Source organism: Chiloscyllium punctatum, chromosome 9, assembly GCF_047496795.1.
Source record: "Chiloscyllium punctatum isolate Juve2018m chromosome 9, sChiPun1.3, whole genome shotgun sequence".
NCBI classification, from domain to species: Eukaryota; Metazoa; Chordata; class Chondrichthyes; order Orectolobiformes; family Hemiscylliidae; genus Chiloscyllium; species Chiloscyllium punctatum.
In genome coordinates this window covers 59,874,483-59,888,154 of record NC_092747.1, presented here as the reverse complement: position 1 = coordinate 59,888,154, position 13,672 = coordinate 59,874,483, and the positions used below count along the sequence as shown (strand labels likewise).

Sequence of the window (13,672 nt, the reverse complement as noted above, 5' to 3'; positions counted from 1 at the left end):
CCATGCATTAGTAAACAATTACAATTAATATTATCACTGCTAAATATAAATTAATTTGAAATCAGAAATAAATTAATACATTGATTTTATAAATGTCCCAGAAGACAGTGAAACATTTTCCACTTATTTCTCAATAATGGGATTTTCTCCCAGAAATATGGATTAACTTCATGAAAATTCTGTTCCATTGGTAGGGTATGTACTGAACAACAACTTATATTTACTTGGTACCACTAATGGAATATAATGGCCCTGAAATATTATCAAAAAAGGTTGTGACACAGCCACACAAAGGCAATTACATCCGTACCACATAGCTTAGACAGAGAGGGTTTTATGCAAGAACGTGAGATAGAGTAGGAGAGTGATTTAAGGAAGGAAATTCCAGTGCTTAGGATCCAGGCAGCTGAAGGCACTTCTACCAGTGATGGAGTGATTGAAGTCAGGGATGCGCAAGAGGACAAATAAGTTGAACACAGATATTTCAGAGGTTTGCAGAGCTGGAGGAGATTACAAAGAACAGGGAGGAATGAGGCTATGGAGGGATTTGAAAACAAAGAAGGGAATTTTAGAAGACACTAGTGAATTGGAGCCAATGTGGGTCAAAGAGCACAAAAGGGTGACAGGTGAACAGAACTTGCAGCGAGTTAGGAGATGGTAGCTTTGGATGACCTCGAGTGTACAGTAATGGAATTGGAAGTCAGCCAAGATGCATTGAGATACAAAGGTATGAATGAGGGTTTTAAGATTGAGTGAACAGAGACTGGATGTTCAGGTCAGAGTTAAAAATGACACCAAGATTGCAAATGATCCATTTAGTCTCAGAGTTGCTCATGACAGGAATGGAGTAGTAGGTAAGTTTGCAGTGGTGACTGAAAGCAATGGCTTCAGCTTTACTAATAGGAAATTTCTGTCATCCGGTGCTGAAAGTTAAATAAGCAGCCTGATAATTTAATAAAGGTGGAGGAGTTGAGAAGCGAGTAATGAGGTGGAGCCATAAATCATCAGCATACGCATGAATGCCGATATTATGTTTTTGGTAGTTGTTGCCGAAAGGCAATTTGTAGATGAAATGTCGGAATTTATAAGCTTGGATTGTTGGGGAAACATCAAAAGTAGCCTTGCAAAAGCAGAAAGAGGAGAGTGAAATGCCTTAGGTTGTACATAAAGGCTCATTGACATGGACTATTAATTCCTTTGACAGAAATGAGAGCAGAAATTGCAGAGGCAATAGTCTTAATTTTTCCATTTTCCCAGAGTAAGGGAAGATGCAAGATGACTGAGAATTGCAAACATCATATTGTTAAAAAAAAATTGAGGATAAGCCCAGCAATTACAGACCAGTCAGTTTAACTTCAGTCAGTGGTAGAGAAGTTTTGAGAAAAATAATCTGCGGTGGAGCTAGTAGTCACACAGAACAACAGACAGGTAATTAAACTGTCCAATTGCTTCCATGAGAAGATATTTGGGTCTTAAGGAAAGCTATCAGAATTTCAGCATGGGTACAAGGCCCATGTGTTTCACAATGCCATGAGATTGGTTTTCAACAGGGAGGTACTCTTGAAAAACCTCAGACAAGGTTAGTCTGGCAAGATCCAAGACAGAGAAAGGGAAAGCAGCTAGAGACTGAACGGTTCTAAGGTTCATAATCAAGGAATATAGGTGGAAGTTTGCAGTTTGCTTGAAAAATCAAAGTTTGTGAGCACTTAAATTAGGCTGGAAGACTTGCCAACCTTTTGGTAAAGGTAAAAACAAACGAAGAATAGAAATAAAATCTCAGCAGCGAAGAATCACTTTGGACTGGCTCAAGGAAAACTGAATGCCTATTTAAAGGACATTGTAAAATATCACAGTGAAGTTTTTCTTGTCTTAAAAACAAACAGGCAAATTTGGTTCTCTACTTTAGAAAATAAACTGTCTACCAAGTATTTATTATGCTACCCTTTCAGGTATTAATGGAAGATAGTTTTTTTTAAAATATGAACCATCTCTGCAAAGATCATAATAAAGTTGTCAGTTCAAAACTCACTCCAGTATTGAACATAAAAGTCCTGGCTAAAACTAGTATGGTGCTCTGTGCTGTCTTTTGGATGAGATGAATTGAAAAGGGATTTTGCATCAGCCTTTGCTATAGGGGAAACAAGAAACATCCCAGAAGTAGCTATAAATCAGAAAATGGGAGGGAGGGAGGAACTCAGGAAAATCAGAGTTACCACTGAGGTAGTACTGAGTAATTTTTTTGAGTTGTGGGTGACAGTGCCTGGATCCTATGTACTTCATCCTCAGGTTTAAAAAAAAAGTGGCTAGTGAGATAGTTGAAACATTAGCTTAATTTTTTAAAACTCCCTTTATTTGAGGATGGTCTTGTCAGATTGAGCGATAGCAATGTAACCCCTTGCCATCTCTATCAAGCAACACTAATAGCGTGCATGTCCCCTACCAAGAAATTCTGATGTCAAGGGTAAACTCTATTATGACTTCCAATCTTTGATTGACAAATTGTGCTAAAGTCTTGACTTTTTTGAAGTAGTAGCAAAGAGGGATTAATGAGGGCAGAATCATAGATGTGATCTACGTGGACTTCAGTAAGGCATTCGACAAGGTTCCCCATGGGAAACGTGAGCAAGGTTAGATCTCATGGAATACAGGGAGAACTAGCTATTTGGATACAGAACTGGCTGAAAGGTAGAAGACAGAGGGTGGTGGTGGACAGTTGTTTTTCAGATTGGAGGCCTGTGATCAGTGGAGTGCCACAAGGATTAGTGCTGGGTCCACAACTTTTCATCATTTATATAAATAATTTGTATGTGAGCATAAGAGGTATAGTTAGTAAGTTTGCTGATGACACCAATATTGGAGATGTAGTGGACAGTGAAGACCTTGGAGTGCAGGTTCATAGCTCCCTGAAAGTGGAGTCACAGGTAGATAGGATAGTGAAGAAGGCATTTGGTATGCTTTCTTTTATTGGTCAGAGTACTGAATGCAGGAGTTGGGAGGTCATGTTGCGGCTGTACGGGACATTGGTTAGGCCGCTCTTGGAATATTGCGTGCAATTGTGGTCTCCTTCCTATTGGAAAGATGTTGTGAAACTTGAAAGAGTTCAGAAACGATTTACAAGGATGTTGCCAGGGTTGGAGGGTTTGAGCTATAGGGAGAGGCTGAACAGGTTGGGGCTGTTTTCCCTGGAACATCAAAGGCTGAGAGGTGACCTTATAGAGGTTTTTAAAATCATGAGGGGCATGGATAGGAGAAATAAACAATGTATTTTCCCTGCGGTAGGGGAGTCCAAAACTAGATGCCATAGGTTTAGGGCGAGAGGGGAAAGATATAAAAGAGACCTAAGGGGCAACGTTTTCATGCAGATGGTGGTATGTGTACGGAATGAGTTACCAGAGGAAGTGGTGGAGGTTAGTACAATTGCAATTACTATTACAATTTAAAAGGCATTTGGATGGGTATATGAATAGGGTGCTGGCAGGTGGGACTAGATTGGGTTGGGATATCTGGTCGGCATGGATGGGTTGGACTGAAGGGTCTGTTTCCATGCTATATATCTTTATGACTCTATATTGCTGCTCCTATGTCCTATTGTTAACTGTTAAATCATTGTGTTTACTTGCAGATAAGGGATAGGGTTGCGGATTAATTTGTGCCCCTATAAGTAATCAGACTTGTATAGTGACTGTTAGGTTAGGACATGTTTGCTTGTAATCTATAACTGAGTAAATAACTGCTAATATAAGACTGCAAAATTTGACTCCAGTAATATTCCTCACCAGCTGGCTTTCTGGACTAAAGCACCCACCTTTCCTGGAATGCTATATTTCAATCACACCAATACGTTTCTGGCCATGCCAAAATACCTAAAGCAGACCTTATCAAAGTCACAGCAGCACTCGTGTGATTATGACACAGGCTTTAGATGGTTCAAGCTGTTCATTCTTAAGCCATCTAAAGCCTTTGACACAGTTATCCACGCTATTCCACTTCAGCACCTATCTAACTGTTATTTGTCTGGATGGAACTGTATTTGTCTGAGATAATTCTAAATGATTGATCAAATACAATACTTTATCCTTCCAATCCTATATTGTGGCCACTGCCAAGGGCTGAAGAACTGAATTCTTCAAGCTCTCAGTCCTCAAATGGCACAGACTTAAATTGGTTTTATAATACAGGTAGTCCCATGAGTGCTTCAAGACATTTTATTACGTTAAAGACACTATATAATATAAGCTGTTATTGTTGGTTCTACATAATATTTCTTGGTATATACATCAGTGGTTGGTGCTACAAACTAGGTCTTACAACATCTTTTGTTCCCAAATAATCTTAATTTGCTAATTTAAATTAGCTCATAACCATGCAAAGATTTAACTTATGACAACTTAGTTTCAGTACAAAAATGTGACTGTTGTTCTCAAAAGGACAAAAAAAAGAATTTACTATTCTTACCTTAGCTGTATGTAAAGTTCGTTCTTGAGGCTTGATTTTTTTAGTCACAGTCTTATCCAATATTTGTGGTTTAATACCATATTCTGTAAAATTGAACATTCAATTCACACATGTCAGGCCAGTGCAGTCTGTTAGTAACTACCATGCACACCAATGACCTCAGGTTGTATTTTATGAATTCATATTAATCACAACAGTGAAGTCTGTCATTAACTACTGCTTTCAATGATTTCAGATTGTCCATTATCAATTCAAATGGCAATTGTTCATTTACTGCCGTGAACAACGGAAGTAAGTGTCCTTTATGTTGCGCATTGGTGCATTTTATAGATTGGGGTGAAAATCAGTTTTAAAATATCAATCGTTATAGACATAGTAACTTACCTTTTCATCTTTATTATTAGCATTATATAACATGTGGAAGCAATCATAACTTTTGCTCACCTAAATTAATTGAGAGCAAGTATATCTGTTCACTGAAAATTTAGCAAAATCAGTGTTGTGTTTATTTTAAATAAGCACTCCCATTGTGACTTCCTAGCAGTTGGACTTTAGCACACAGGTACACTGTGGTTTTATGAATGGAACTGACAAGACTGTTATATGGAATTGTCTCATTCTCAGTTTGATATATAAGAAATAATATCACTACAGTGTTACCAAGGCCACTCAATATGAATCCAGATTAAATATTTAGTTTGATTTGATTTATTATTGTCACATGTACCCAACTACAATGAAAAACTTTGTTTTGCATGCAGTATAGACAGATCATACCATACAAAGTGCATCACGGTAACAGAACTGAGCGAAGAATACAATTTTACAGCTGCAGAGAAGGTGCACAAAGAGCAAGATTAATGTTTAAATTTAAAATTGAAGAGCTCCATTCAGAAGTCTGAGAACAGTGGGGAAGAAGCTGTTCTTGAATCTGCTAGTATGTGGGTTTAATCTTTTCTACCTTCTGCCCGACAGAAGAGGTTAGAAGAGATTATAACTGGGGTGGGAGGAGTCTTTGATTATGTTGGCTGCCTTCCCAAGGCAGTGACAAGTATAGATGGATAAATAATGCCCCAATTTAAAATTCTCATTTTTATGTTCAAGGCCTAGCCCTTCCCCGTCTGTAACGAGTTCCAGTTCCATAACCCTCCACGATGCACTCATTTTACTCTGGATTTTGGAGCAATCCTAATTACAAATTCCCGCCACTTATGGGCATAGCTTCAATTACCTAATTCTTAAACTCTGGAATTCCTTTCCTAAGCCTTTATTTCCTTCTTTAAGATGTTGAGATGGGAAATCTCACAACTTTTAAAAAGTAGTGGGTCGCATGGTGGCACAGTGGTTAGCACTGCTGCCTCACAGCGCCAGAGACCCGGGTTCAATTCCCGCCTCAGGCGACTGACTGTGTGGAGTTTGCACATTCTCCCCGTGTCTGCGTGGGTTTCCTCTGGGTGCTCCGGTTTCCTTCCACACGTCACAAAAATGTGCAGGGCAGGTGAATTGGCCATGCTAAATTGCCCGTAGTGTTAGGTAAGGGGTAAATGTAGGGGTATGGGTGGGTTGCGCTTCGACGGGTCGGTGTGGACTTGTTGGGCCCAAGGGCCTGTTTCTACACTGTAATTTAATCTTTGGATTAGATTAGATTACTTAGATTAGATTAGATTAGATTAGATTACTTACAGTGTGGAAACAGGCCCTTTGGCCCAACAAGTCCACACCGCCCCGCCGAAGCGCAACCCACCCACACCCCTACATCTACCCCTTACCTAACACTACGGGCAATTTAGCATGGCCAATCCACCTGACCTGCACATCTTTGGACTGTGGGAGGAAACTGGAGCACCCGGAGGAAACCCACGCAGACACGGGGAGAACGTGCAAACTCCACACAGTCAGTCGCCTGAGGCGGGAATTGAACCCGGGTCTCAGGCGCTGTGAGGCAGCAGTGCTAACCACTGTGCCACCGTGCCGCCCACAAATCCAATTTAGTTGAGCACTTGAAATGTCATTCAAGGCTGTGGGCCAAGTGCTGGAAAGTAGAATGAGAACAGTTTTTGTCAGCCTACACTTGGTAGGCTGAAGGGATTATTTTGTACTCTACTGTTCTTTAAAAGCCACCTCTTTGGCCAAGCTTCTCTAATATCAGTTTATATGGTTCAGTGTCAACTTATAACATTCCTATGAAGCATTCTGGGGTGTTTCATTAACATAAAAAGTGTAGAAAAGATACAAATTAAACAAGCAATTAAAACCATATATATTAGACAATGTTTTGGTCTTTCTTTTATCAATGAATTGTCCTGTGCACTGACTTTCATTATAAAATATTGTATTATACAGGTTCCATGAATAGCAGAAACATAATTTACATTCCAACATCTGTTTCAAAGCTGTACAACTGAGCTAACAATGAATCTGAAAATTAAACAAAATCAACTCACAAATCATTAAAACAGGCAGTTACTAGGGTGGCACGGATGCTCAGTGGTCAGCACTGCTGTCTCACAGCGTCAGGGACCTGGGTTCAATTCCAGCCTCAGGTGACTGTGTGGAGTTTGCACATTCTCCCGGTGTCTGCGTGGGTTTCATCCGGGTGCTCCGGTTTCCTCCCACAATCCAAAGATGTGCAGGTTAGGTGAATTGCCCACAAGCTAAATTGCCCACAGTATTACGGGATGTGTAAGTTACTTGCATTAGTCAAGGGAAATGTGGAGTAATAGGGTAGGGTAATGGGTCTGGGCGGATACTCTTTGGACGGTCAATATGGACTTGTTGAGCCGAAGGGCCTGTTTCGACACTGTAGGAATTCTAATTCTGGCAACTAGATTGGTACATTTCATTGAAATTGCTTTGGAAGACAACATAATAGAAATGACTACAACATGTTAGATAGGTTTAAAATAGCATCAGTTAAAATACCTTGATCAAAATGGTAATTTATTTTTCAGGTTTAAAAATTATTCATTACTGTACTAAATTTCAAATTTACACATCAAACTGAGAAGACCTTGAAGTAAAAGTAAACCATGTGTGAAAAAATGTTTTCTCCACCTACTAACTCATAGTGGATATGAAAAACTTTGCTATTATTTCCCCTTAAAGGAAAGATGCAAATTTCACAACTGCTGATCTGCAAGGAGTTTCTCAGCCAATTCCAATACAGCAAGGACTAGCCACAGTTTATTTTATTCATTCACAAGGCATGGACATCGCTAGCCAGGCCAGTATTTACTGCCATCCCTAATTGCCCAGAGAATAGGTGGTGAGAGTCAACCACATTGCTGTGGGTCTGCAGTCACACGTAGGCCAGACCAGGTAAGGACGGCAGATTTCCTTTCCGAAAGGACATTAGTCAGCCACAGTTTTGCAACAAATTCTAAATATGAACTTGTCCTGAATGCTAATCTGCAGACATACAAACTGGAAAAGTTTAGTAGCAACAGTGTTAGAACCATGGCTAATTTTTCAATATTTTTGTTTTATTCTGTTATCAATTTGGTTTGGAGTTGTGTAGTGAAAACTGCAAGCTAAAAATGATCTTTGAATTTTATTTAGCAGCTTGTCTTAATCAAAAATAAAGAACTAGTAAGCTGTTGTTTCCTTGTGAGGCCAGGCCTAGAAGTTAATTCCAGGCTGGTTCCTTATCAAAGGGTTCTACAGATACTTCAACACAGGGGGTGAGGGGGGAGCAGTACGTTTAAACAGATAACAGAGTTTGGCCAGTAATGAGGGATGTACCTAGAACTGATTCCAGCGAGTCTGGGATACGTCATGCTGAAGCAGATGGCAGATGCTGAAGTATAACTGGAACTTCATGGAGAGTTGGTCAATTTGGTTCAGCTGTCTGTCTTTGTGGCGTAACAACAGTATACAAGTCTATAGGGACTGAAGTTCCATTATCTGATATTTTTATACTTGCATCAGAATATTCCAAACAGTTTTACAACAAATGCAGTAATTTTAAATTGCAGTTAATGGATTGAATTTAATGGCCCTGTCCACTTGCCAAAAAGTCAGGCACGACCCATTGCTGACATTTTCAAAAAGCCAGATGCAATTCAAGCACATTCAGGCAATTAACTGCCTGCCAACAGGGCTTCCATGCCTTGACAACAGTGTACCCACCGCCAAGAGCTGCCCGCCAATCAGGAAATAAAGAGTTCCTCTGTCCCAGCACTGCCACCACCTGCAGTACCACTGCTAGGACTGCAGCATATTCAGAGCAGTCCCAGAAATAAGGTAAAAATGTGGGGCCTTGTGAGAGGCAACAAGGTAAGGTCTTACCGCCCCTGGGAGAGAACTGGGATAATTTTTGTTGGGTAGAGGGTGCACCTTTCAGCTAAGTAGTGCAATTTTTAAAAAGGTGCCAAAAGAGAATAATCTGGTGGTGGCTGTGGTGAACTCTTTTATGATAGGACAGGTTAAAAGAACAGTTAATAAAACTTATAGGTCCTGTATATATAAAGATGTATAATACAGAGATGGGCTAAGAAGTTAAACTTAAACAAAGTACTAGTTTGAACCCAGCTGAAGTAACCTTGTCTATTCTGAGCACCACACTTTACTAAGTGTGCAGTGGCTTTGGAAAGAGTATAAAAGAGCTTTACGAGAATGGTCCTAGAGTTATGGTATTACAATTAAATGGATATCTGGAAAAACAAGGGATATTCTCCTAAGAACAGAGAAGTCCAAAGAGTGGTTTGTGCTGGGTTTAAAATCATGAAAGGTTTAGATAGCTAAATGGACAGAAAGATAGATAAATTTGAAATGCACTACCTAAGAGGATGATGGATACAGATTCAATAGTGGTCTTTAAAACACAATTCAAAAATATTTGGGCAAACATTATAGGAATATCAAGGAAACAAGGGGCTAATGGTTAAATAAAAAAGGATTGTTGTTTGAAACAGCCACCTTACAAACATAAACACTCAATACATTTAAGACTACCCTGAATATTCTCAATGTGATACTTCCTACTTCAAAACTATTCTTAGGTCGAGTATTATTAGCCTTTCCCAGACCCCTCTGTACATTGTTTCTCATCGCTAATATTTCATCAAGGCATCCTCACCCTCTGATAAATTAGGTTAAATCCTTCCCACAATTTAGGAGACACAATAGCCTACTGGTATTATTGCTAGACTGTTAATTCAGAGATGATCTGGGCATGTTCTGGGAACTGGGATTCAAATCCTGCCATGGCAGTTGGTGGAATGTGAAGTCCTATAGTTATCTGGAATTAAGAATCTAATGATGACCATGAATCCATTGTTGATTGTTGGAAAAACCCACCTGGTTTACTAATGTCCTTTAGGGAAAGAAGCTGCCATCCTTGATTGGTCTAGCCTACATGTGACTCCAGACTCACATAAATGTGATTGACTTTTAACTGCTCTGTTAGGGATGGGCAATCCGTACCCAGTGAATGCAAACCAATTCATTTTGAATAGAGCCCTCCCGTCACACAGCTTGTCCCATAAATGTGAAACCTCACTGCACCATACCTTCAGCCATACATTAACTGATCCTATTGTATTACATCCAATAACAACTTCTTTAAATGGCACATTTAACATGTGAAATGTCCCAATCATTATCTAATGTTGGCATGGATTGGTGGTTACACGCTCATCTCAGTGCCAAATAGGACACCAAGAGATAGGAGAAGTGTTTAGCAAGTGGAGAGAAACTGCCGAGTGGTATAGTGAAAACTAATGCTTTGTCTTCAAATGATGTGGCTGAGAGCGGGATTGAGCTTTAAGAACATCAAAGGTAATTGTGCAAGTGTGAGCACAGAGGGAATACAGATGATAAGAGCTTAATGATACAACGTGTGATGCAGCTAGATATACAGGGGAACAGCTAACTAGTTGCTAGCTACTGTCATTGGCAATCGCTCTCTAATGAACATAATTGCCACCAAGGTAATTCTGTATCACTGGTTATGAGTTCTGTGGGTCCTTGTGTGGCTGATGATCCCAATCTCAGAGACGTATCTCTGAGCACATATTTGGCAGGTGTTTCCCATAGGCTTAAGTGGTCCTTGGCCTTGAGATCATTGGCACACTTTTCTCCTCTTCATTTTCTGTACTCTCTCTTACCAATGGATGTTCTTGAAGAATTATGTCCCATCACGCAGCAGTTTCCTCCAAGTCAGCTTCTTCTGAATAAAGGTACCCTATGTGCTGACATCTGTATTGTTTTTCTTGAGAGTTGCCTTCAGGGTATCTTTTAAGCACTTCCTTTGTTCTCCTCTGATTCGAGTGCCTTCCTTAAGCTGTGTGAAGGCAGCTTCCTAAACACATGGCCGGTCCAGTGGAGTTGGTTTTCTGATGATCTTTGCCTCAATGCTGATGCTATCAGCTGCTTCAAGAATGCTGATGCTAGAATGCCTGTCCTGCCAGCGGATGCAGAGAACGTGTCTCAAACAGCATTGATGGTACTTCTCAAGAGTCTTGAAGTGGCGTCTGTATATTGTCCCAAGGTCCAGACCCATGTAGAAGAGTCAGTCAGATGACTGCCTTATAATCAGGATCTTGGTATCAGCGCTGATCTCACAGTCATCAGAGACTCTCAGCCTGATTGGATATAATGTTGAATCGCTGCATCCATGTCAGCCTTAGATAAGAGGCAGATCCCCAAGTAAAGGAAATGCTCCACATTTGAGAGGACACCTTTGGTGATCTTAATGAAGGGATGGACCAGAACTTGACCCTGGAAAGGGTTGGTAAAGGATTCAAGTCTTCTTCATGTTGAAGCGAAGACCATTTCTTCAGAAAGCTTCCACAAAGATCGTAAGCAAGGCTTGAAGATTCTCTTTTGAGACAGCAGAGATAACATCATCATCCATATAGTCAAGTTTCACAATTGAGGTCAATATCATTTTCTTCTTGGATTTCCACCAATCGAGGTCAAAATGTTTTTGGTCCATCCTGTGTCATTGGGAAGCTTACTCTTGACAAGATGAAGAATGGTGATGGTGATGGAGAAAAGAGTGGAGACAATGACACATCCCTGCTTGACCCCTGCCTTCATCTCAAAGGATTCTGTCACATTTTCATCAGTGAGTATTGTTGCCAACATCTTGTCATGGAGGAGATAGAAGATGTTGATGAACTTCACGTGGGTAGCAGGTCTTTGACAGGGTCTTCCATGATACTTTCGGTCTGACTGAGTTAAAAGCCTTGGTCAGATCAATGGGCGCGTAGAGTGGTTGGTGTTGTTCCTGGCAATTCTCTGAGTTTCTGAGCAGTGTAAGTCCTTGGTTTGGTCACACATCACATTGGTTTTCAGGAAAGATTTCCTCAGATTCTAGGAAAAGACACCTAGCAAGTACTCGGGTGATGATCTTCCTGAAAATAGAAAATAAGGAGATTCCAAAGTTGTTCCCACAGTCCATTTTGTCTCTTTCTTGAAGATGGTAGTGATAGCAGCATCTCTGAGATTGACAGGGATTTTTTCTTTGTCCCAGATTTTCAGGAACAGTTGATAGAGGTGAGTGGTAGGCTTTGCTCCTCCAAATTTCAAAATCTCTATGGAATCTTATCTACTCCTACGGTGTTTCCATTCTTCATGTGTTTTATTGTAGCTTAACTTCTGCCACATTAGGTGCAAGTCCATGATCATCTTTGATAGGATATCGGGGATTTCCTCAAACAGGTCTTCACTGATAATTGTATTGTGGTTTACGATTTTCTTTGAAGTGTTCTCTTCAGCGGAGACTGACATTTTCTCTGTCTCTTACTCTGCAGCGGTTTGAGGCCAAGGGTATTGGGTCTGTATATTTGCTTTGGTGATATTGAAGAAACCATGGGTGTCATCCTTGTCAGAATTTATCTACTGCAATGGACTTAAGGGAAGAGAGATAAAGTCTATACTGGGGAACATCCAGGGTGAACAAGAACAATGGCTCAAAATAAGACTAGGGCAAAAATGCAAGTGAGTATGTAGTTGAGAAAATCAGTCAACATAAAATTTCTAAAGTTACTGGAAGGACAAAGGTTACACAATTGGGATTTTCAAAATGCAGATGTAAGTCGACATTTTTTCTGAGGGAAACACAAAGAATGAAATAGGATTGAAAGTGAAAAGGAGGTTGCACATGGAGAGAGACACAGTGAAGTACAATGTTAGCAGTGAGGATGTGTGGGATGGTAAGGACAAGGAAATAGCAGCGAATATGAATTGGGTAGTTTATATGGAGGAAAAGATTAAATAATCGGAAAACCAAAAATGTGAAATAAGATGGAAATCACATGGTGAAGGAAAGTTGCTTGGACACAGGTTGAACAAAGAAAGCAATGAAGATGCTTCAGAAAGAACTTTTTTTGACTGAGGTAAAAAAAATTTCATTTTAAATGAAAGATGAGACCAATGATTGGTAAAGGAGTTATTGTTACCTTAATGAATTCTGGGAAAGAGATCTATAAACTCCATCAGAAATATAAAATATTCATACTGATGACAGAATCATGGGGTTGTTTTAAAATTAAAAATTGTTAATTTCAGTTTCTATTTGAAACATCCTAAAGCATGGCTCTTTGCCAAGAAATGGACGAAGGGAGTTTTCTTTCATTCATATGGGTGTTTCTCCCAGAAGACAATTAAAGATATATAAGTTGCAGCTCATTTGGAATTGGTGAAGGAAAAAAAAAGTTGAAATAGTTACTTAGTTTGAAGCTCGAGGAAGAAAACCGCAGTGATCCTCACAATGAAAACTACCTAGCTCTGTGAGAGAAACAGTCAGCTGAAACAGCTAACTTGGAAACAGCTGTAAAGACACCATGAAACAAACTGGGGAAAGCAAAATTTATGCATGTCCAAATTCAGGATATCTTTGAAGTCTATAGTTGTGAGAAACCACCTAGCCAAAAGTTATTGGAAAGATCGCAATTAAATCCAGACTTTAGAGAATAAGAGAACAGCGAGGAGAATTGAATTCCAGAGGGCTGTGACATTTCTTCGGGTTGGTCACAGGCAAAGTAAATTAACCTGAAGTTATCATAACAGAAGCAAACTATTAAAATTGGACTCATAGCATATGTAGTTATAAACTATAGTATTAAGTTAAGTGTACTTGCTTTAAATCCTAAAGTGTGAAATGTTGTGGTGTAATTTCTTACAGTTAATCACTGAGTTTGCAAATTTTTCTTTAAATGGTAATAGCCTCTGCCTGAACATTCAGGGGAGATTTACAAGGATGTTGACGAAA

At 39.7% G+C, this 13,672-nt stretch overlaps 1 protein-coding gene across 4 annotated transcripts in view; it reads right to left on the bottom strand.

Moving 5' to 3' along the window:
• The window catches only part of chst10 (carbohydrate sulfotransferase 10), a 60,858-nt gene that overhangs the window by 30,693 nt on the left and 16,493 nt on the right, over positions 1–13,672 (bottom strand). For all 4 annotated transcript variants that reach the window (XM_072577631.1, XM_072577630.1, XM_072577629.1 and 1 more), the window contains one exon: positions 4,456–4,538. In XM_072577631.1, coding sequence (XP_072433732.1) covers positions 4,456–4,538 — 83 coding nt within the window. The remainder of the gene's footprint in view (positions 1–4,455; positions 4,539–13,672) is intronic.